Source organism: Emys orbicularis, chromosome 2, assembly GCF_028017835.1.
Source record: "Emys orbicularis isolate rEmyOrb1 chromosome 2, rEmyOrb1.hap1, whole genome shotgun sequence".
In the NCBI taxonomy this organism is placed as follows: Eukaryota; Metazoa; Chordata; order Testudines; family Emydidae; genus Emys; species Emys orbicularis.
In genome coordinates, this window is record NC_088684.1 from 16685681 (window position 1) to 16707532 (window position 21852).

General features: G+C 39.6%; 1 protein-coding gene across 2 annotated transcripts in view; it reads right to left on the reverse strand.

Annotated features, from left to right (window-relative positions):
- Positions 1 to 21472, reverse strand: part of PHF20L1 (PHD finger protein 20 like 1) — a 77784-nt gene extending 56312 nt beyond the window's left edge. For both annotated transcript variants that reach the window (XM_065398255.1, XM_065398254.1), the window contains exons 1-4: positions 21306 to 21472; positions 3768 to 3939; positions 2449 to 2533; positions 1304 to 1392 (exon numbers count right to left, since the gene is read on the reverse strand). In XM_065398255.1, the coding sequence (XP_065254327.1) occupies positions 1304 to 1392; positions 2449 to 2533; positions 3768 to 3939; positions 21306 to 21388 (429 nt within the window). In that variant the 5' untranslated portion in view covers positions 21389 to 21472. The remainder of the gene's footprint in view (positions 1 to 1303; positions 1393 to 2448; positions 2534 to 3767; positions 3940 to 21305) is intronic.
- Between the last annotated feature and the right edge of the window lie 380 nt (positions 21473 to 21852).

The window sequence follows — 21852 nt, forward strand, 5'->3', positions numbered from 1 at the left end:
GAAATAATTGAACTTCTTACCTCATTGGGTCACACAATTAATGTTTATACAGAAACTCAACAGAATGCACATTACCATCAGCCTCTTGCTGGATGGTTATGTGACTATTAAAAAAAAAAAAATGGGGGGGGGGGGTTAAAGTCTGAAGATGCCTCAAATAATCCACTGCCTGTCCTTCTCCAAAGTCCTAACTTTCTTTGCATGATTGTCATATTATGATTTAAAGCTATCAGTTACACAGAAGCATAAGCAGAATAATTTATTGCGTTTATAAGAGTGCCATTTGGGCTGCCATCTATGGCACTAGCACTCCTACAGACAAATTATTGTTTAAAAGGCCCTCCCATTTCTCCATTTGCAAATAGTCATATAAAAACCAAACCCAGTAATTTATTCATTTTTATAAGTCATTTTCCAGAGCAGATTAGACATTTGAATTCTGCTCTTCCAAGTAAAATAACAATTTCTTGAAAAACTGGGGATTATAACTATTTGCATTTTATCAATTTACTAGCTTCTTTTAGCAAGTTTCAACAGACAATCATTTCATTTTTTAAAAATAGCTAAAATTTCTTATTACCAGCACAATTGCTCTAAAAAGATTATTGCTCAAAGCAGGCTACATACAAATTTGGAGACTGGATAAAACTTGGATAAAATTCTTAAGTATTTAAGTTAAAATCCTGCTATTGATCTTAGATTGTATCTCTGTATCTCATAACCCGCCTCCCTTACTGGTATGGTGCTACTCTCTTCTGTGACGGCATTGAGACTGTTACAGATAAAGGAATATCAGCCCACCTCCAAAAGGTTTGGCATAGGGAGATTAAAAAAATGAACCAACTGTGAATTAATAGAAGAAGGTGGTAGAAATCTGACATTGTAACAAATCCACCAGCAGCGGCCCACTGATGGGCTAAGGCCTCTTCTAAAGGGCCATACAGACCAAGGAGGAGAGAACCTGTTAGCCCCTATGTGGTCCTGGGTTGGGACTATTGGAAAGAGAACAGTCAGGGAACAGATGAGCCAGTGAGGAGAGCATACAGCACTCAGAGGTTTCATAATTGAAGTGACATCACTAGCACAGCACATGCTAGGGCAGCCCCTGCAGTTAAGAATTGGTGAACCAACATATTGAGGGACCTAAAGAGAAGGCAGCAGCAAGTTTAAAATCATTTGTGTTACATGGCCCTTCCTGCATGGGGCATTCAGCAGATAATTTGTTCTCAGGTCACTGTTAATATCACATGCCCTGTTTAGTAGTCAACACAAACAAACAAGAAAAGACGCCTAATATCCTCACCTGCCCTTTGGCATCCTCAGGCATAGATTTGATATGCATCCTTTTTAGGCATCGAATAACTCCATCATAGAACTGTACTGTGAAGGTTCCTAAAACAGGATTGATGCAATCACTATGAGCAGTTAGAAACATACCTACCTCACTAATTCCCCAAAATACTACAAATACACAGTCATTTCAGACTCAGTCCTGCATGTGACATCAGTGAGTGCTTTGGCTCTGCAAATACTATAGGATTAAGCATCTATTTAAAATTCTTCCCTTCATAGTTACAGTCACATATCCTCCTTGGATCACATCAAGATTAAAAGGGACACAATCAAGACAGAAGCGCTTAAAAAACCCTCTTTATTCACAATGAAAAACTCAGTGTTGAGTTCTATGGGACTATGAGATGAGACAAGCGCATAAAGTTACTGAGATATGTGTTTGTGGTTTCAGGACCTTGGACAGTTGAACTAAAACTGTAAAACTTATTTTATATGATTACATCCTTCATTTTTCACAACTTGGACAATAAGTAGTGCTTCATTTTTGTTTATAAATTTCCAATTTATTAATCCAATGATGCCACATATTATCAGTACATTTAAACCCACACCCAAAACCAATTCTCATTAGTTTTTAAATACAATAAAAGCACTGCAATAGATTTAAAGACAAAACAAAGCAAACGTCAAAACTACTTTAAATTTTATGCCTAAACTAGCTGGCATTTTCCTTTTAATATTGCATTTACTTTATCTTATTTCACGGATTACCAAAGCTCAAAAATGAGATTTTGAATGTTTTCTAGAAGAATTGAGGTACTGTAAGCATATAAATGTAAACCCAAACCAACAGTACTGTGAAGGGTTCTATAATATTGAGGCAAGGATGTTCATCTCGCTACTATAAATGAAAGTTACATTACTATTGAGTGGAGGAGGTACCCCAAGTTTTTAATTTCATAGAAATGAAAGATGGTAAATGCTCACTAGATCAAACCCATTCCTCCCCTCATAGAATAGCAATACTTCCTACAGTATGTTTAACGTACTGAATAAAACCGTATGTAAACACATTTTAATTTTAAACAGGAGTATAGCAGTGTTCCTGGTAAACAAACAGAAGTACTTACAGATGCATTGTATTTATATACATACCCTCCTTGTTAATTGCTTCAATTTTAGCAGGATAATATCGACAGTCTGTCCAACGAGCTAGCACCTCTTCTCCAGGTTTAAAATCCTATTTTAAACATTTTTAATTGTTAATATCTTGCCCTGCAAACCTTTCCTAAACAAACTTAAGTTTTATAACTTAGCGATATTTACCTTGAAAAATAATTAATACCATTAGGTTTGGCAGAATTCAATTTTTACTTTTTATAACTTTGACAAATAATATTGATCTTTATTTTTAAGCATTTTTAAAATGTTTAGTGATCAAAATTTTGACAATTCTTGAAGGGTGGGGGTCAGACAATTATTTAATGACAGTAGCTGCTGACATTCATAAAGTTAAAAGCTTTATAACTGTTAAAACACAAATTACCTATATCACGTCAAAATATACTAATTAAAATTTACAAAGTAAATATCTTTAAGTTCTCAAGCAGCATTTATTTTTTATTTTTATTTTTTTACTTTGCCTATGTGTAAATTTTGATCTTAGGGCTGTCAAGCCATTAATCACTGTTAAACAATAATAGAATACCATTTATTTAAATATTTTTGGATGTTTCCTACATTTTCAAATATATTTATTTCAATTACAACACAGAATACAAATATTAATCTTTAGCGCATCTGGCACATAAATACTTTGCAATGCCATGCAAATGCCTGTTTTCACTTTCTAGTGACATTGTAAATAAGAAGAGGGCAGCATTATCTCCTGTAAATGTAAACAAACTTGTTTGTCTTAGTGATTGGCTGAACGAGAAGTAGGACTGAATGGACCTGTAGACTCTGAAGATTTACATTGTTTTGTTTTTCAGTGCAGTTATGTAACCAAAAAAAATAATCTATATTTGTAAATTGCACTTTCACAACAAAGAGATTGCACTACAGTACTTGTTTGAGGTGAATTGAAAAATACTATTTCTTTTATCATTTTTACAGTGCAAATATTTGTAATCAAAAATAATATACACTTTGATTTAAGTTACTACACAGAATACAATATGTATGAATATGTAGAAAAACATCCAAAATATTTAATAAATTTCAATTGGTATTCTATTGTTTAACAGTGAGATTAAAACTGCGATTAATCGCGATAAATTTTTGAGTTAATCACGTGAGTTAACTGCAATTAATCGACAGCCCTAATTATCACTGACGGAAATATGTTTTCGTCCGTTTGTGTTTTTATGGTGAAATTGATGTTTGCAGGCATTAACTGATAAAAATCTAATCCTTCCAGGCCTAAATAAAATAATTTAGGCAAGGAGTCAGAAAAAAATTAACTTGCTACTTACAACAAATTCATCATCATCTTTTAGCCCTTCTTTCCTTAGTGCTGGTCTTTCCAGGGGTCGTAATCTATTGCTGTCCCAATAAATCCACTCATCATAGCGATGACTCCAACGTTCAAAATGGACCAACATCTTCCCCTCTTCATAGTCTATTTTCTCAATGCGAGATGGATACCTTGAACAACAACAAAAGGAAAGGTGTCAATTGTGCAACTTTTTCCAGCAATGTTTTGCATAAAGACGTACTCATGTAACAGTTTAAACTACTTTGGTGGTGTTAGCTGCACCATCATTTGGTACTAAGAAACAGTTTGGATTTGAAAAAAGTTTTAAACATGTTAAATTGTTGATATGACAATACCTAGCTGCAAAATCCTCTACATACATTAAAGATGGGTCACTGTTCTGTCTTAGGGTACATCCAGACTACCCGCCGAATTGGCGGGTAGTAATCAGTCTATCGGGGATCGATAGATCGCGTCTCGTCTAGACGCGATATATCGATCCCTGAACGCGCTTCCGTTGACCCCAGAACTTCACCAAGGGGAGCAGCGGTAGCGGAGTCAATGGGGGAGCTGCGGCCGTCGATCCCATGCCGCGAGGACCCGAGGTAAGTCGAAATAAGATACATCGACTTCAGCTACGCTATTCCCGTAGCAGAAGTTGCGTATCTTACATCGACACCCCTGCCCCCCGCCACCCAGCCCCAGTGTAGACCAGCCCTTACAGCCATACAATTGTGAAAATTCAGATTTAAGGCTCAGACTACTAGGTAATGTTAAGATGCATGCCTTATTTGGGTTAAATATTGGAAGTTTCATGCTTAGCTTTGTATTCATAATTTTGTTGATTAAAGCAAGAACAGACAGGTTTGTTTCTTTTCCTGGAGGGATAGAGGGGTGGTGAATTGGCTTTTAAAAAAAATGAATTCATTACTTTTAATCTAATAAACTAATAAATGTTCCACATACTTGCTGCATTGATTTCAGGCACATCCAAGCTGCTAACTAATCAAAAACAATTGGAGTTGACAGAACATTCCTTTTTAATCCAATCTGTTGACTAATTTGCAGATCAGCTCCACGGACTTTGTCGCTACCGAATCTAATGCACAGTCATTTTTCAATATTTATATTTTTTAAATTGCACATTTATTAAAACAAAGACACCAGTATTAATTAAGGACTGTGGGTTCTAATTGTCTCTCAAACTACATATAATCAGTAGAATCAACTACATGTGGCCCTCAATCAGAACAACTCTTCATCACCTAAAGCTAGAATTTAACATGGATTTTAACTACCCCCTACTTTGGGATTTGTATAACCTGTATTAAGTTTGGCAAAGAGACTTCCCATTTTTCAAATCTTTAGCATCTGTGGGAATACATAATAATCAGGGTGGTGCATTTAGATTCCACAAGAATCAAGCCACATTATTTAGTTTGTTTTTTTTAAGGGCTATTTTGGCTTTAGGGAGCCACTAGTTGGGCAGAAATAAGGCAATATCTGGTCTTCTCACAGAATGTCCACCATCAATATAACTAGATTACATTATTTCAGTTCCATAAAGTGCATGCAAGGCTGGTGTGCTAAAAAGAGAACGAATACATAAGTGGATCTGAAAACACAAAGCACCTTCTAAAACTATCTGGTGGATTTTTTAAGTTTAAGAAATTTCCTCCCACGTTAATATTTTGGGAATCCAGGTTAACCTAGAAACAATTTCTTGGGAAGTTCTACACTTCCAAAAAATAGGAGTGACAACGGAAGAGAAAACGACAGAGATCCTGGAGCTACTGAAACATTTATTGAAAAGAAATGTTACCGTGAAAGAAGGGCTGCCTATTTCCAAAGCAGGAGACTCAATCTGCATTCTGCAACAATGAAAATGTTCCCTCAACATTAAAGGGTGGCAGCTGCTGCAGTCATTTTCTATTCCTACTGCATATTCCCTTACCCTGAAGCACTGTGCCACCTGATATTGAAAGAGATACTATCAGCTTTGTTATTTTCAAATTTCTGACACAGCAACCTTTAAACAGTAAATCCTGATTTAAAAAACAAACAAACACTTTCTATGAAGTTTAGGGATTTTTTTCTTCCCTGATGCTTATCAAGTTATTTTTCAGCAAGAGTGAGCAAACAGACAGCGCAATACGTGCCTGGGCCCGTCTCAATTCCCTCCTCTCTCTGTGCTCATTCTGGCCTGCCTTTTCTTCATCATCAGCAACTAAGGTCTCCCAATATCTAAACTGCAGACCTGCAGAAGAATTCCAGGGTGTGAAGAACTCCCATCTCACTTGAAATTACCCTATTCTATTTTCCAGATTCCTACTGTTCCCTAGTGCCAGGAAGGTATCTAGGAAAGGAAGAAAGTCTTCCCAGATCTCAAATTTATATCACTTCCTGATCTCTTGTAGAGCTTTCCATCCCCAAAGCAGACAGAGTGTGTCCTCATCGTTGTGTCCTCATTGTTCCTATACAGTGCTTCTTCCCTATTTTGTATTGTTCTGTGGCTGGTAGATTTAGTTCTCTCCAAGCCCTACAGGGGGTGCATCTATTGGTCTGAGCAGAACAGAGGGAGGGATAAACTGGTGAAATACAGACGTGACCATGCTTTTGGGAGAAATGGAAAACAATATGAAAGGCAGAAATTGTAAATGAGGCAGTAGAGAACACAGTATATGGAAAAAGAATGAGAGAGGAAGAAGACACTAAAGACAACTTAGTAAAAGGTGCACCACAATCTAATACAGAACAAAAAAAATGAAAGACTGAAGATAGGGATATACTGTAACAAAAAAATAAGATACTGTAAGTAGGACTGGTCGAGTATTATTCAGAAAATCTATTACTTGAACAAAACCAGTGACGTTTGTTGAATATGATATTCAACAAATATATCCGTCCGCTGGTTGATCTGCTTTAGCTGTAAGATACATTTTAACAAGTTATTAGCTAGAAAAGTGACTGACAGTATTCTGTTAATACCTTTTAACTGAAATAAATGTCACATTTAAACATAATTCTGTGAAGTTATAAGGGATATCATTCCTCTGGGGTCAGAGGAGTGCAGCTGGCTGATTAGCCCCACCCACACCTGAGAAGAGAGATGGAACTTAGTTACAGTATAAAAGAGGACAGCAGGAAATGTGGGGGCAGGGGAGCATCCTGGGCTGCCTTGGTCTCTCTTTATAGGCTTATTGAAACAAATTTCGGTTGGAGTTATTCCTTAATGGGGCACACGTCCAGGAGGTAGCTCAACAGCTCCAGGACCTAGTTACCCAATGGCTATACCTGGAAGCCAAGATGGTGGTGGAGCTCATGGCCAATATTATCTTGGAACAATAGCTGCACATTCTCCCTATGGAGGTTCAAACACATCTGCCATGGAGGAAGTGGAGACAACCAAAAGGTTCTCGGAGGCAGAATTGCTTAGGAGTTCGGACCCGAGGCCCTTCATGTTCCCAATAAAAATAGGGCCAAACATGGGGAAGTGGTATGGACAAACTCTACTTCAACAGGACTTAGTCTGACTCAAAGCCACAGATCGAGAGTGATCAGTCCAGATTTCCTGCATCCATGGAGAAATCCGTACATACCCAATGGCATCTGTAATTTTGCAGGCAGCAGACCAGATAGGATCACCTACCCCGGCCAGTGAACCTGGGACGCAACTGCACACATCTTCGGACCGACCCTCCTCAGAAGAGAATCTGTTCCCTCCACCTCAGACACCCTTCAGATGCAAGAAAAGCCCCCCACACCCAGATGCCTGGGACCTATTCCCCATTGTTCACTCTGATCTTTTTGAAGTCTCATGAGGGTCCCAAGGCTCACAGAAACAGCCAAAGTCATCTCAGAAGGGAGGACGAGCCTAGGTCTGTGCCAGAGGTGACACCATGGAGCCTGAAGAAGAACCTTCCCAAAGGATAGGCCCTAGAGAAGGAACACCCCAACAGTCTGTAAGTTATCCCCTACCCACATACACTGCAGAGCTCCTTCCCGTCCTAGACAATAGCATCCTGAGTTACACCTTTGACATTGTGGCAGCTCAACATGATGACCAGAAACTCTGGGAATGTTTTAACCAATTCAGCACAATCAACAAGATGGTCACCTCTGAACACATATCTCACCAGCTGCCCCGCTTTGAATTCCATGAGACATCTCCAAATTAAAGAACCCAGATATGAACTCCTAGTCCCCAAGCCCGATCAGTGGGAGCTGCTATGGCCAGCCCATACTCTTCCACGGCAAGACACCTAGGTAAGGTGAAAACCCAAGAAAGACTGTTGGCCTGATTCTTTTGGCTAGGGATATATAAAGAGGTAGCCGATTTCTGCTTACTGTGCCCCAACTGACAAAAAGTAACCCCAAAGAGTTGGAGCTGGGCCCCTTTCATGCCCCTTTTGAATAGGTAGGGATTGATATAATAGGCCCAGTCACTTTTGGTACTTGTGGACAGTGCCACTTGATATCCAGAGGCAATCCCCCCATGAAACACCTCTGCCTCCACCATAGCGCAATAGCTACTCCAAGTGTTTTCCCAGGTTGCCCTTCCATTGGAAGTCATCACAGATCAAGGGACAAATTTCATGTCCCAGGTGCTCCAGCAAATTTGAGCACCATTGAAAGTATGACCTCTCCAGACCACAATCTATCATCCCCAGGTGGATGGTCTGGTGGAGCAATTCAGTAAGACCCTCAAGAATACGTTGAAGGCTTATGGGAACAGAGGCCAAAGACTGGCACCAGCTGCTCCCCTATCTTTTGTTTGCAGTGTGAGAGGTACCACAAGCCTGAACGGGCTTCCACCCTTCCAAGCTTCTTGATGGGAAACAGCCTTGAGGAGTGTCAGACTTGGTTAGAGAGTCTTGGTAAGCTAAACCCACCCACTCTGCCACTGTCCTTCAATGTCTCATTCAAATGAGGGAAAGATTAGAATGCTTGAGGGCCACTTTCCTCAAGCTAACCTCTCTCAGGCCTTGCAGACCCCAATGTGACAATATAGTAAAGGGTCTAGAGCTAGAAGACCCAGTTCCCAGCTTCCCAGCAAGCTCCTGGCCAACTGGCAGGGCCTGCATGAAGTGCTTCACTGGGTAGAACCAGTAGATTACAAAATTCATTGTCCAGACCAGAGAAAACAAAGGCAGATTTATCATGTAAATCTGTTAAAACCCTGGAAGGTACAGGAAAGCCTCTTCATCCATCTGGAGGAGGGAGAAGAGGTTCTGGGGCCGCAGCAACCTAAACTGGCCAAAACTGGGATTGAGGAGGTGCCACCTGGGGAAGAGCTGCCTAAAGCAGAAAAAGCAAACAAAACACCCTCCCAAGAACTTACAAGGTAGTGGTCTTCCCCACTAACAGAACAAACCTCCTTGATCACACTCCACATCTGCATAGGGCCAGGAGCCAAGCCCATTAGAAAGTCATATCAAATCCCAGAAAGCATGAAACCTGTTAGTTCAGGAAGTACAGGAATTGTTAAGATTGGGAGTAATTGAGGAATCTCATGGCCTCTGGCATAGTCCAGGGATTTTGGTACCAAGGCTGGATGGGACCGTCCAATTTTGTATAGATTTCCATCACATAAATGTAATTTCTGATTATGATGCATATTCGATGCCTTGAGCTGTTGAACTGCTGCATCGTCTTGGTCAAGCCCATTTTATCACAACATTAGATCTAACTAAGGGCTATTGGCAAATTTCCCTTACTATCAACTCCCAGGAAAAAAAACACCTTTTCTACCTCAGTGGACCTATTCCATTTTGTTGCCATGCCCTTTGGTTTGCATGAGGGTCCAGCCACCTTTCAAAGGCTGATGGACCAAGTGTTATGGCCCCACCTTCATCATGCTACAGCGTACCTAGATTATGTGGCGGTCTACAGTCAGGACTGGCCCACCCACCTCCAGAACCTAGCAGCCGTCCTTCAAGCCCTAGGAGATGCCCATTTAACAGTAAACCTAAAGAAGTCCAGGGTGGGAAAACAGGATATGAAATATTTGGGGAATCTAGTGGGGAACAGTAAGGTATAACCCCTAATGGACAAACTTGAGGTGCTAGCAAACACCTCCATACCAAGAACTAAAAAGCGGGTCTGGGCCTTCCTAGGTCTATAAAGGTACTATAGAAGATCTATGCCTGACTTTGTCTTATTAGCAACACCTTTTACTGACCTTGTGAAAAAAAAATCAGCCCCTCAACAAGTCACGTGGTACCCCCAGTGTGATTAAGCATTTTAGAAAATTAATCTGATTCTATGCAACAAGCCAGTATTGCACAGACCTGATTTCTCTTGAGAATGCATTTTCCAGACATTTACCACCATGGGTGCAGTGCTATTCTAAACCTTCCATGAACAAGAGCACCCTAATCCTTTACATAAGTAGGGGAAACCCAGTACTATGTCATTAAGAAAGAATGCCTGACCATACAATGGGCTGTAAAGCCACTCAGACACCACTTGTGTTTGGAATACTCTTTGTTTGGGTCACTGACCATGTGGCACTGAAGTGGCGGCAAACCATGAAAGACCTGTGTGACATGTTGGTACTTAGCCCTACAGCCCTTTCAATTTCAAATAAGAGTATCAGCCTGGGTAGGACCATAGGAATGCTTCTTTTCAAGAACTGAAAAAAGACTACATGCTTGGCAGTGAGAGCCTCAAAACACCCACTCAAGAGGGGAGGGGGAAAAGTATGGGAAGGTATAAGGGATACCATTCCTCTTGGGTCAGAGGAGTGCAGCTGGATGATTAGCCCCTCCTACTATACCTGAGAAGAGAGTTGGAACTTAATTAGCTGATCCTTACAAAAGACAGCAGCAGAAAATGGAAGGGGGGACTGCAACACATGGGCTGTGTTCCAAATGGACTGCTACTGGAGTGACAGCAGAGAGAAATTGCTCCAGAAACCAAATGGACAGAAGGGAGACTGGGTGAAGTGCTTTGTTACTGAGGCGCTGAGATAAGAGCCAGGAAGTTTTGGGTTGCTGAGGTTACTGGCGTGAGGGAGAGATTTGGAGGAAGGGACTAGTTGGCCTGCACAGACTTTGAGGGAAGAGTCTATGAGGTTTTGATTTGTTTTGTTAGGAAGTCTTAAAATAAAAGAACAAACCCTGCTGAAAATTGCTTCCCTGGATTCTGTGGGAGAGCTCTGATAGAACTAACTCAGGGAGTGAGCTGGCTCAGCAAGAATAAAACCTGGTCCAGTAGGAGAAGGGAGCTTTAAGATAAGCCCCAATCTTTTACAAATACACAGTGGTATTTTCCATTAAACAATATTTCTCAAGCATAGATTTGTAGGCAGGCCAGAATGATGAGTTGCAATACAAAAAAAGAAAATCAGAAGTTATTATTAGCTAGAGATATAAAGGGTAACAAGAAAACATTTTACAAATACATTAGAAGCAAGAGGAAGACGAAGAACAGGGTAGGCCCATTACTCAATGATGGGGGGAGAACAATAACATAGGGTTACCATATTTTGAGTGTCCAAAAAGAGGACACTCCACGGGGCCCCGGCCCCGCCCCCAGCCCCGCCCATGCCCCAACTCCACCCCTTCCCCAAAGTCCCCGCCCCAACTCCGCCCCCTCCCCTGCTTCCCGCGAACATTTGATTCGCGGGAAGCCTGAAGCAGGCAGCAGGTAAGCTGGGGGAGGTGGGGGGAGTCTGGCCCCCCCAACTGAGCGGCTCCCTCCGGCGGCCGGCCCCAGCCCCAGCGTCTCCAGCCTGGCTTGGCTCGGGCCCTGGGGTGCTGGCTCGAGCACCCCTGGGCCAGCACCGTCGGCTCCCGGCCCAGCACCGCCGGCCCCCGGCCCGGCCCGGGCCCCGGCCCAGCACCCGCGGCCCAGCACCCCCGGCCCAGCACCGCCGGCCCTGGCCCCCGGCCCAGCACCGCCAGGCCAGCCCCCCCCCCCCCCCCCCCCCAGGCCAGCCCCGCCGGCCCCGGCCCCCGGCCCAGCCCCGCCAGCCCAGCACCGCCGGCCCCGGCCCGGCCCCCGGCCCAGCAGCGCCGGATTTTCCCGGACATGTTCGGCTTTTGGGGATTTCCCCCCGGACGGGGATTTGAGTCCCAAAAAGCCGGACATGTCCGGGAAAATCCGGACGTATGGTAACCCTAAATAACATAAAATGTTGAAATGGCAGAGGTGCTTAATGACTTTGTTTTGGTTTTCACCAAGAAGGTTGGTGGTGATTGCACGTCTAACATAGTGAACGCCAGTGGAAATGAGGTAGGATCAGAAGAGGCTAAAATAGGGAAAGAACAATTTAAAAATTACTTAGACAAATTAGATGTCTTCAAGTCACCAGGACCTGATGAAATGCATCCTAGAATACTCAAGGAGCTGACTGAGGAGATATCTGAGCCATTAGCAATTATCTTTGAAAAGTTACGGAAGACGGGTGAGATTCCAGAAGACTGGAAAAGGGCAAATACAGTGCCAATCTATAAAAAGGGAAATAAGGACAACCCAGGGAATTACAGGCCAGTCAGCTTAACTTCTGGACCCAGAAAAATAATGGAGCAAATAATTAAGCAATCCATTTGCAAACATCTAGAAGATAATAAGGTGATAAGTAACAGTCAGCATGGATATGTCAAGAACAAATCTTGTCAAACTAACCTGATAGCTTTCTTTGGCAGGGTAACAAGCCTTGTGGATGGGGGGAAACCGGTAGACGTGGTATATCTTGACTTTAGTAAAGCTTTTGATACTGTCTCGCATGACCGTCTCATAAACAAACTAGAAAAATCCAACCTAAATGGAGCTAGTATCAGGTGGGTGCAAAACTGGTTGGAAAACTGTTCCCAGAGAGTAGTTATCAGTGATAAACAGTCATGCTGGGAGGGCATAACAAGTGGTATCCCAGAGGGATCAGTTCTGGGTCCAGTTCTGTTAAATATCTTCATCAATGATTTAGATAATGGCATAGAGAGTACACTTATAAAGTTTGTAGACGATACCAAGCTGAGAGGGGTTGCAAGTACTTTGGAGGATAGCATTATAATTCAAAATGATCTAGACAAACTGGAGAAATGGTCTGAAGTAAATAGGATGAAATTCAATAAGGACAAATGCAAAGTACTTCACTTAGGAAGGAACAATCAGTTGCCCACATACAAAATAGGAAATGACTGCCTAGGAAGGAGTATTGTGGAAAGGGATCTGGGAATCATAGTGGACCACAGGCTAAATATGAGTCAACAGTGTAACACTGTTGCAAAAATAGCTAACATCATTCTGGGATGTATTAGCAGGAGTGTTATAAACAAAACACGAAGTAATTCTTCTTGATTAGCCCTCAACTGGAGTACTGTGTCCAGTTCTGGCCGCCACATTTCAGGAAGGATGTGGACAAATTGGAGAGAGTCCAGAGAAGAGCCACAAACATGATTAAAGGTCTAGAAAACATGACCTATGACGGAAGTTTGAAAAAATTGGGTTTGTTTAGTCTGGAAAAGAGAAGACAGAAGGGACATAATAGTTTTCAAGTATGTAAAAGGTTGTTACAAGGAAGGAGAAAAAATTCTCATTAACCTCTGAAAATAGGACCAAGAAGCAATGGGCTTAAATTGCAGCAAGGGAGGTTTAGGTTGGACATTAGGAAAAACTTCCTAACTGTCAGGGTGGTTAAGCACTGGAATAAATTGCCTAGGGAGGTTGTAGAATCTCCATCATCGGAGATTTTTAAGAGCAGGTTAGACAAACACCCGTCAAGAATGGTCTAGGTAATACTTAGTCCTGCCATGAGTGCAGGGGACGGGACTAGCTGACCTCTTGAGGTCTCTTCCAGTCTTATGATTCTATGATTAAGTCCAAATCCCAGTCTTTAGAGATGAGACTCTATTAATCCACTGAACCACAGTGTCTATAAAATGACTGCCTGCCAAATTCAACTAAGAATAACTTTGCATGGATCCAGCAAAAAGATCAAAAATATTAATGTGATAAAATAGCAGAGTCAAAGACTATGTGCCCTGAAATCTACACATTGTAACATTTTAGATCCTACATCTTCAAGCTAGGGACTCTTGAACAGTGGTTGTCAGTATGTAAATAGGTATGCCAAAATTCACTACTGGAAAGAAGGAAAAGTGTTGCTTTTGCAATATTAAAAAAAAATCATAATTGAGTATACAAAAGTGTGACATTTCTAACTTTTTTTTTTCTTGATTGGATAGCTCACTTCTCAATATTTCACTAAGGTTCCCAGGTCCAAAATTTGCTGCCCTAGAATTGCTATAGTGTAATCCGAAACCTTACAGCAGTTCCCTCTGCTGGTTTTCAAGCAATAATTAACAAACATTCTACCCAGAGCTGTGCTGACAAATTTTGATGATTCACATAACATAAGCAAAAGCTTTGTTGTCAATAAGAGCCATGTTAACTTCCATTTAATTTAGAAGAATTAACAGAAAAATATGATGTCTGCTATATAGAATACAAACATATGAAGTTCCCTCAAACCTAACAGTGCAAGCAAGCACTCTAGAGTATTATAAATGGAAATAATAAAATTACATTTGTCATTACCTTGACCATATCTTGATATTCAACGGTAGAAGTGTTTTTGAGTGTATACTTTGCCATACAGTCACAATTTCCATTTGACTAAATGTTCATTTTTAAATTAATCAGATTGAGTTTAAAAATGATTTACCAAGAGTTCTCTCTACTACAGCACAAATGGAAAAGACATTATACAGATAAAGTTAAGAAATAATGAATAAACATGTTTTCTTTAAGTTGTTTGCATGAAAACTGTCTATTTCTGCTTGATAACACACGCACTTGTTGTTCAGAAACAAAAAAATCATCATTTGGTAGCTTTCAATATTTAACTCAACAGGTTGCAAACGTATTTGAAACAGCATTCACTAATCCCAAAAGGGCTCACATGACGTTTCAATTAAAAAACTAGAGTGATATAAAATTAACATGGCACACATTCAATGGATTAAAAACTGGCTACCTGATAGGTCTAAAAATATAACTGTAAATGAGTCATCATCATTGAGTGGTTGTGTTTCTAATAGGGTCCCACAGGGATCGGTTCTTAGCCCTACACTATTTATCATTTTTATCAATGACCTGGAGGAAAAAGTCATTACTGATAAAGTTTGCAGATGATGCAAATTGGGGGAGTGGTAAATAATGAAGAGGACAGGCCACTGATACAGAGCAATCTGGATCGCTTGAGAAACTGGACTGAGGCAAACAAATATGTGTTTTAATATGGCTAAACGTATACATCTAGGAACAAAGAATCTAGACCATACTTGCAAGATGGGGCAGGGCTTTGGAGCTGTGCTCCAGCTCCAGGCAAAAACCTGCAGCTCCACTGCTCCACGCTCCAGCTCCGCTCCAAAACCCTGGGATGGGGGACTCCATCCTCAGAAGCAGTGAATGAAAAATATTTGGGGGAGGATGGTGGATAATCAGCTGAACATGAGCTCCAGTGTGCCACTGTGGCCAAAAGAGCTAATGCAATCCTTGAATGCATAAATAGGGGAATCTCGAGTAGGACTAGGGAGATTATTTTACTTCTCTATTTGGCACTGGTGCGACCACTGCTGGAATACTGTGTCCAGTTCTGGTGCCTACAATTAAAGAAAGAGGTTGATAAATTGAAGAGAGTTCAAAGAAGAGCTATGAGAATGATTAAAGGATTAGAAAATATGCCTTATAATGATAGGTTCAAAGAGCTCATTCTATTTAATTTAACAAAGAGAAGGTTAAGGGATGACTTGATTACAGTCTACAAGTATCTACTGGGGAACAAATATTTAACGATGGGCTCTTGAACCTAGCAGAGAAAGGTATAACATGATCCAATGACTGGAAGTTGAAGCTAGATAAATGCAGGCTGGAAATAGGTTGTAAATTTTTAACAGCGAGAGTAATTAACCATTGCAACAATTTACCAAAGTGGATTCTCCATCACTAACAATTTTTAAATCAGGATGGATTTTTTTTTATTTTTTTTTTTTAATAAAAGATATTCTAAGAATTATTTTGGGGAAGTGCTATGGCCTGTGTTTTAGAGGAAGTCAGACTACATGAGAACAGTGGTTCCTTCTGGCATTGGAATCTGTACATTTATGAATATATTATCCAAACTTCACACTGTTTTACAGAACTGGATTACTACTGCTGGATAATGACATCTGCCAGTTTTACATATTGTTCACTTTTCTCTCTCTCTCACGTTTGAACACTTACATCCCATGTGAATTGCAGAAATTGTAAGGTAAAATTGGTAAGGACAAGTTTAAGTTACATGATTTAAATCTTAAACAAAGGCTCAAAGTTTTTTTTTCTCCAACCTTAATATTCACTTTAAAATTTCCATATTAACCCACTTAATTTTCAGTGTAATAATTCATACAGGGCCTTTTTCTTCAATACAGCCATTTGTCCAGTATGAATGGTATTCTTTATGTAAGAATAAAACTTTGTATTTCTACAGTGCCTTATATTTGAGCCTCAAAGTGTCCTACAAACAGTTTTTTGTCCCTAGTGAGGTGGAAAAGGGGCTCCATTTTACAGATGGGAAAACTGATGTACAGAGAGGTTGAGTGACTTCCTTAAAGTCACATATGAAATCTAAGAAAGATACAGAAATAGACCCAGACTTCCTGACTCCCAGTCCTGTACACTGAACATAAGCCTGTCCTTCCTTCCCCCATAGGGCATATAACCCTATATCTGTTCCATGGAGGGACCTCCTTCATGAACAGACTTCTCATATTTGCAAGCTTCTCCAACCAACTTTATTGCCAGCCCCTCCTTTGAGTTAATTAGCTCAGTACTAGATAGATTTTTTTTCCCCCACACCCTTTCTTCCGTTCTAGACTGTCCACCAAACAGCAGAGACAATCAGGTCTCTCAGTCAGCTAAAACCCAAAGCAAAGACTACAGAACTGCTTCCTGTTTGTTGCTGTCACTCCAAATCTTACAGAAAAAAATCCACTGGACCTCTACCCTGTGAGGAAATAAAAGGCAACCCAGACAGTCTAGTCCCTTCAGTCAGTTTTGTTCACAAAAGGTAACTTTCTTCTAATAACAGGCACACACTGGCAAGCTTTTTCCACCTGGCATCTACTACATAGGCCAACTGTCCTTTTTCTGTGTCTCCTTCACTACACACTTTTCCTGGATTTGCATCTTATTATTTGTACTACCATAGCACATAGAAGCCCTAGTCATGGACCCGAATCCCCCTGTGATAGGCTCTGTACAAAAACAGAACAAAAAGATAGCCCCTGCCCAAGGAGCATACAATCTTAGTATGAGACGAGAGATGATCTGGACAGACAGGAGAGAGATCAGACATTAGCAAGTTGTTCACGGGAGAAATAATGGGTCCACAGGATCACAAAACAAGAACAGAAAGGAAGGGGAGGTCACATTAGTTTTATAGCACCAATGTGTAAGCCACGTCTCCTATGCCAGAAAGCTTACAGTCTAAGGCCTGATCCTGTAAACATTTAAGTCCTTGCGGAATCTGGTCCTGAATCGACACTGTAACAGACAAAAGCAGAACCAAAAAAGGACTTTTTAAAAACCTCAAGGCCAATGTGTACTTACCTTTTTTAAGCATTCCAATTTAGGCAATTTATACACCCATTCCTTTATTTAAATACCTTTGCTTATTTGTTTTGTTCTTAATACTCCTAATACACCTTCCCAGATGGTTTTTATCATCTATTACCAAATGCTCAAGTGGACTTTAGACAGAGTTGAATTTACGACCAATTTAGTTAAGTTTAAAACTAAAGAAATTGTAAGAATGTATCTTGTTCAAAAACTTCCTTGTGTAACTGCATATCATACATGTATTTTATAAAAGGTATTCAGTTGCAAGGAAACGATCGTGGCTATGTCTACGAAGTGGTGAAACCATGCAAGCAATAACCAAGTTTAAATATGCTCACTGACTTCCTTGTCCAGTGTGGACAAAGCTTCCCCCAGCAGTCCCAAGCTGACTGCGTCAGTCACCTAAGCATATAACAGCTGTAAAACAGTACAGGGAAATCTAACATGGCTTCAGCCATTGAATAGACAAAGCCTACAATACTTTATGAATATGAATGGCCTCACCTAACAAAACAAATAACATTTCATGAGATGAGCTGTAAATAACCCAATTATACTGATAAAAGCTTAAGATCTGATGTAGTAAGCCTCAGAAAGCAGGTGGTTTCCTAGAAACTCCTAATTCTTTATTAAAATTTACACCTGCTATTATTATTAGGCTCCGAAGAATTAGACTATATTGGTAAATGTTGGAAACGGTCGATTTCACTGTACACACATAACCCAATCAAAAAAATATTTCATTCAATAATGGAAATTTACAAATAAGCAAAGTAAGAAAAATGTTGCTTGACAACTTAAGAGTTTAAGAATAGATACTTTGTATATTTTAACATGTGATGTTGACACTTTGTGTTAACAGTTACAAAGCTTTAACATTTTAAATATCAATGTCTGTCATTATATAATTATTTTGACACCATCGATTGCCTGAAATACACCCCATAATTTCCTGCAAATATGAATTTTTATCAATACATATTTTTAAAATGTTTAAAACTAAACATTGATATTATATGTCTAAATTAAAAAAAAAAAACTTAATTCTGTAAAGCCTAGTTGTAGTTAAAGTTGGATCGATTTAAAACCAGGTGTAAGGCTTAAAACGTATGCATACATTCAAAGGATGCTAAATCTATTTTTGAGCAACTGAGTGTTGACAAAATAGGAAGATTTAAATTGAGCCCTAATCTGACATGTTTTTTTTGTGCCCTTCAATAAACAATTTTTGTTAGACAGAAATGCAGTAGATAAATGACTAGTGCAAGTCACATAATTTTTTTTTAAGTATGCTCAGTACAATTTCTCTGTATATAGCTGAGATGGATGCATTTTAGTTGGAAAACAGATAGGCAAATTTTAAAGTCAACAGGGCCCCTTAAGTGACAGCTGAGAAAATTAGGTGTAAAACACATGGACTATTAACATAAACCATATCTTGGGGTGGGACTATCTTCACAGAAGGACAAATTTTCTCTAACAAGCTCCCCGGTTATTGATATAAATGATTTTTCTTCAAATGAAAGAACATACGTCTTATAGTTTCCAGTGTTGTTTTAGCCGCACAATTTTAATATTAATTTAAAAAATAAATAATAATAATAATATATGGAGATATACCTATCTCATAGAACTGGAAGGGACCCTGAAAGATCACTGAGTCCAGCCCCCTGCCTTCACTAGCAGGACTAAGTACTGATTTTGCCCCAGATCCCTAAGTGGCCCCCTCAAGGATTGAACTCACAACCCTGGGTTTAGCAGGCCAACGCTCAAACCACTGAGCTATCCCTCCCCGGAATTCCTGTCCCTGTGTGTAAAGTTGTTACAAAATTTTACTTATTTATATAAACTATGTACTAGAGATATGGTGAACCCTGTTTAGATATTAAATTGAAGCAATTCTGTTTTTAGCTCCTGTACATACTGTAGTTTTCGCTATCATCTTTGGTGTCAAATTTTCTTACATGACTATTTGTTAGTTTTACAGCACTATGTTGGCGGTCTCAACCTTCTTTACATTCTTTGAACATAAAGTGCTAATTTTATGGAGAACAATTTATTTTAACTCACCATATCTCTGTAGCACCAACTAATATACCATGGAATGTGGTTCAAAAATCAGTTCTATTTTCTTTTCGACATACACTGGTTATTTCTAAGAAAAGGTTTTGTTTGAACAAAGTACTGCTGGTAAAATGTGCCAGTTTGACAGCCCTGGAAATTTAAACCCTCTTTGTCTACACAGTAAATACTGCATGAGTATCTATATAATTTAACCTGCGGAACTCACTGACATACAGTATTATTGTGGGCAACAGGATTAGACATTTATGTGAACAAGAACATCCACAGTTACATCAGAAAGAATGAAAATGTGCAAGGGACATTGACCCACATGACCGATGGCCTCAATCACTTCTAACTGATAGGAGTTAAGAATAAACTTCTTCTGAAGCATATAGCATTAACCACGGTTAGAGACAGAAGACAGGATCAGACAGACTATTGGTCGTATCCACTATAGCAATAGCAATTCTTCAAATTGACTGTTGAGACAGTACTTCTAAACAAACAAACCAGGTTGCGTTACTAAATTTTGATTAAGTCTGACTTTTCTGAGTAAACAAATAGTGCAAGACTGAGCCCCGGTCTACACTACAGAATTACTTTGATATAATGGCGTTGCTCAGGGGCTGTGAATAATCCACACCCCTGAGTGACGTAGTTATACCGACCTAAGCACCGGTGTAGGTAGTGCTAAGTCGGCAGGAGAGCTTCTCCAGCCAACATACCTACTGCCTCTCGCAGAGGTGAATTAACTAAGCTGACAGGAGAAACTCTCTCCCATAGGCTTAGAGCATCTTCATTAAAGCACTAAAAAGGCTGATGCAGCATTTTAAGCAAGTGTTGACCTGTTCTTCCAATCCTATTTTACTTCCAATCCTAGCTCTTACAGAGTTGGTACGTGACCCTGGCCAAGTCATAACTTTGGTGCTTCCGTTTCTCCACTGTTAAATGTACTTACCTACCTCACAATGTACAGTAAGAATTAATGTTAATGTTGATAAAGTTTTATTACTGAATACAACATCAAGTTTTCAGTTTTAAAATTTGTGAGATCTGCTTACACCTTAAAATTAAAACAAAACTGGATCCTTGAGTTATTACTGGAGTTACACACAAGTGCACTTGACTATCTTGCATGCGACACTGCATGCCAGAATATTCTGAATAAGTTTTTCATTTAATATCACGGTTAATGAATATTTTAGCAGATACAGACTGCCATGATAGACATATGCCAGTACCAAAGAGAACAAACTAATGTCTAGAACAGGGGTTGGCAACCTTTCAGAAGTGGTGTGCCGAGTCTTCATTTATTCACTCTTGATTTAAGGTTTCGCGTGCCAGTAATACATTTTAATGTTTTTAGAAGGTCTCTTTCTATAAGTCTATAATATATAACTAAACTATTGTTGTATGTAAAGTAAATAAGGTTTTTAAAATGGTTAAGAAGCTTCATTTAAAATTAAATTAAAATGCAGAGCCCCCCAGATCGGAGGCCATGACCCGGGCAGTGTGAGTGCCACTGAAAAATCAGCTCACGTGCCGCCTTTGGCACGCGTGCCACAGGTTGCCTACCCCTGGTCTAGAAAAAGGATCCTGACTAGAAATACAAGATAGCCATGCAAGAAAAAATAACTAATATTTTCTTTCAATTTGGTTTTTGGAGGGATGTTTTCCTAAAATTCTATAATTGTTTTAGTTGATTTTTTTTTTAAATAAGGATACTCATCAAATTAGCATATGGACTGATTGATATATTAATTTTTAATACAAACCAAACAACTGAAGCTAAAAAGACAGCTCACAGTACAGGTGAAATAAATTTTTGACCTAATTAAGCATTGCATGATGTCTTCCTTACCATTTTTGTAAGTAGTCCAGTGCTTCCAAACGAGCACCAATCTCGAACGTGATCCCTGGACGACTTGGAGGCTTTTTACTCATCTTGATAACTTCTATTTTCTTTTTTCCCCCTACTTTTAGAGAAAATATTTTTTTATATTGCAAAGCAGAAAGCACTGTTGTTAAAAATACAAATAGCATTCCAAATGAATATATTTTAATCATGTGAAGAGATACAAATCTATTATAAATGATAGCACTTATCACTAAAGGATCTAGTGGTGCACTAAAACTGGAAATGTTTAGATTGTTGTGCATAATAATATAAAAAGTATATACAAATAGTATTCCTTAATCCCCCCCACAAACAGCTACGCCATCAATCTGCAATCTATTTACTTTGAAAAATGAGATACAAATGTGTTCTAATAATACATTTGGCCCTAATTCCCCATCAGCTTTAGTGATTTTATAATCATTTTCCTAGTTTTACGTTTCCCCCCTGCCCTGTTGCTGTACAAAAGGCCACACAAGCAAAAGGGGAAAGTGACTGACTATACAGAGGA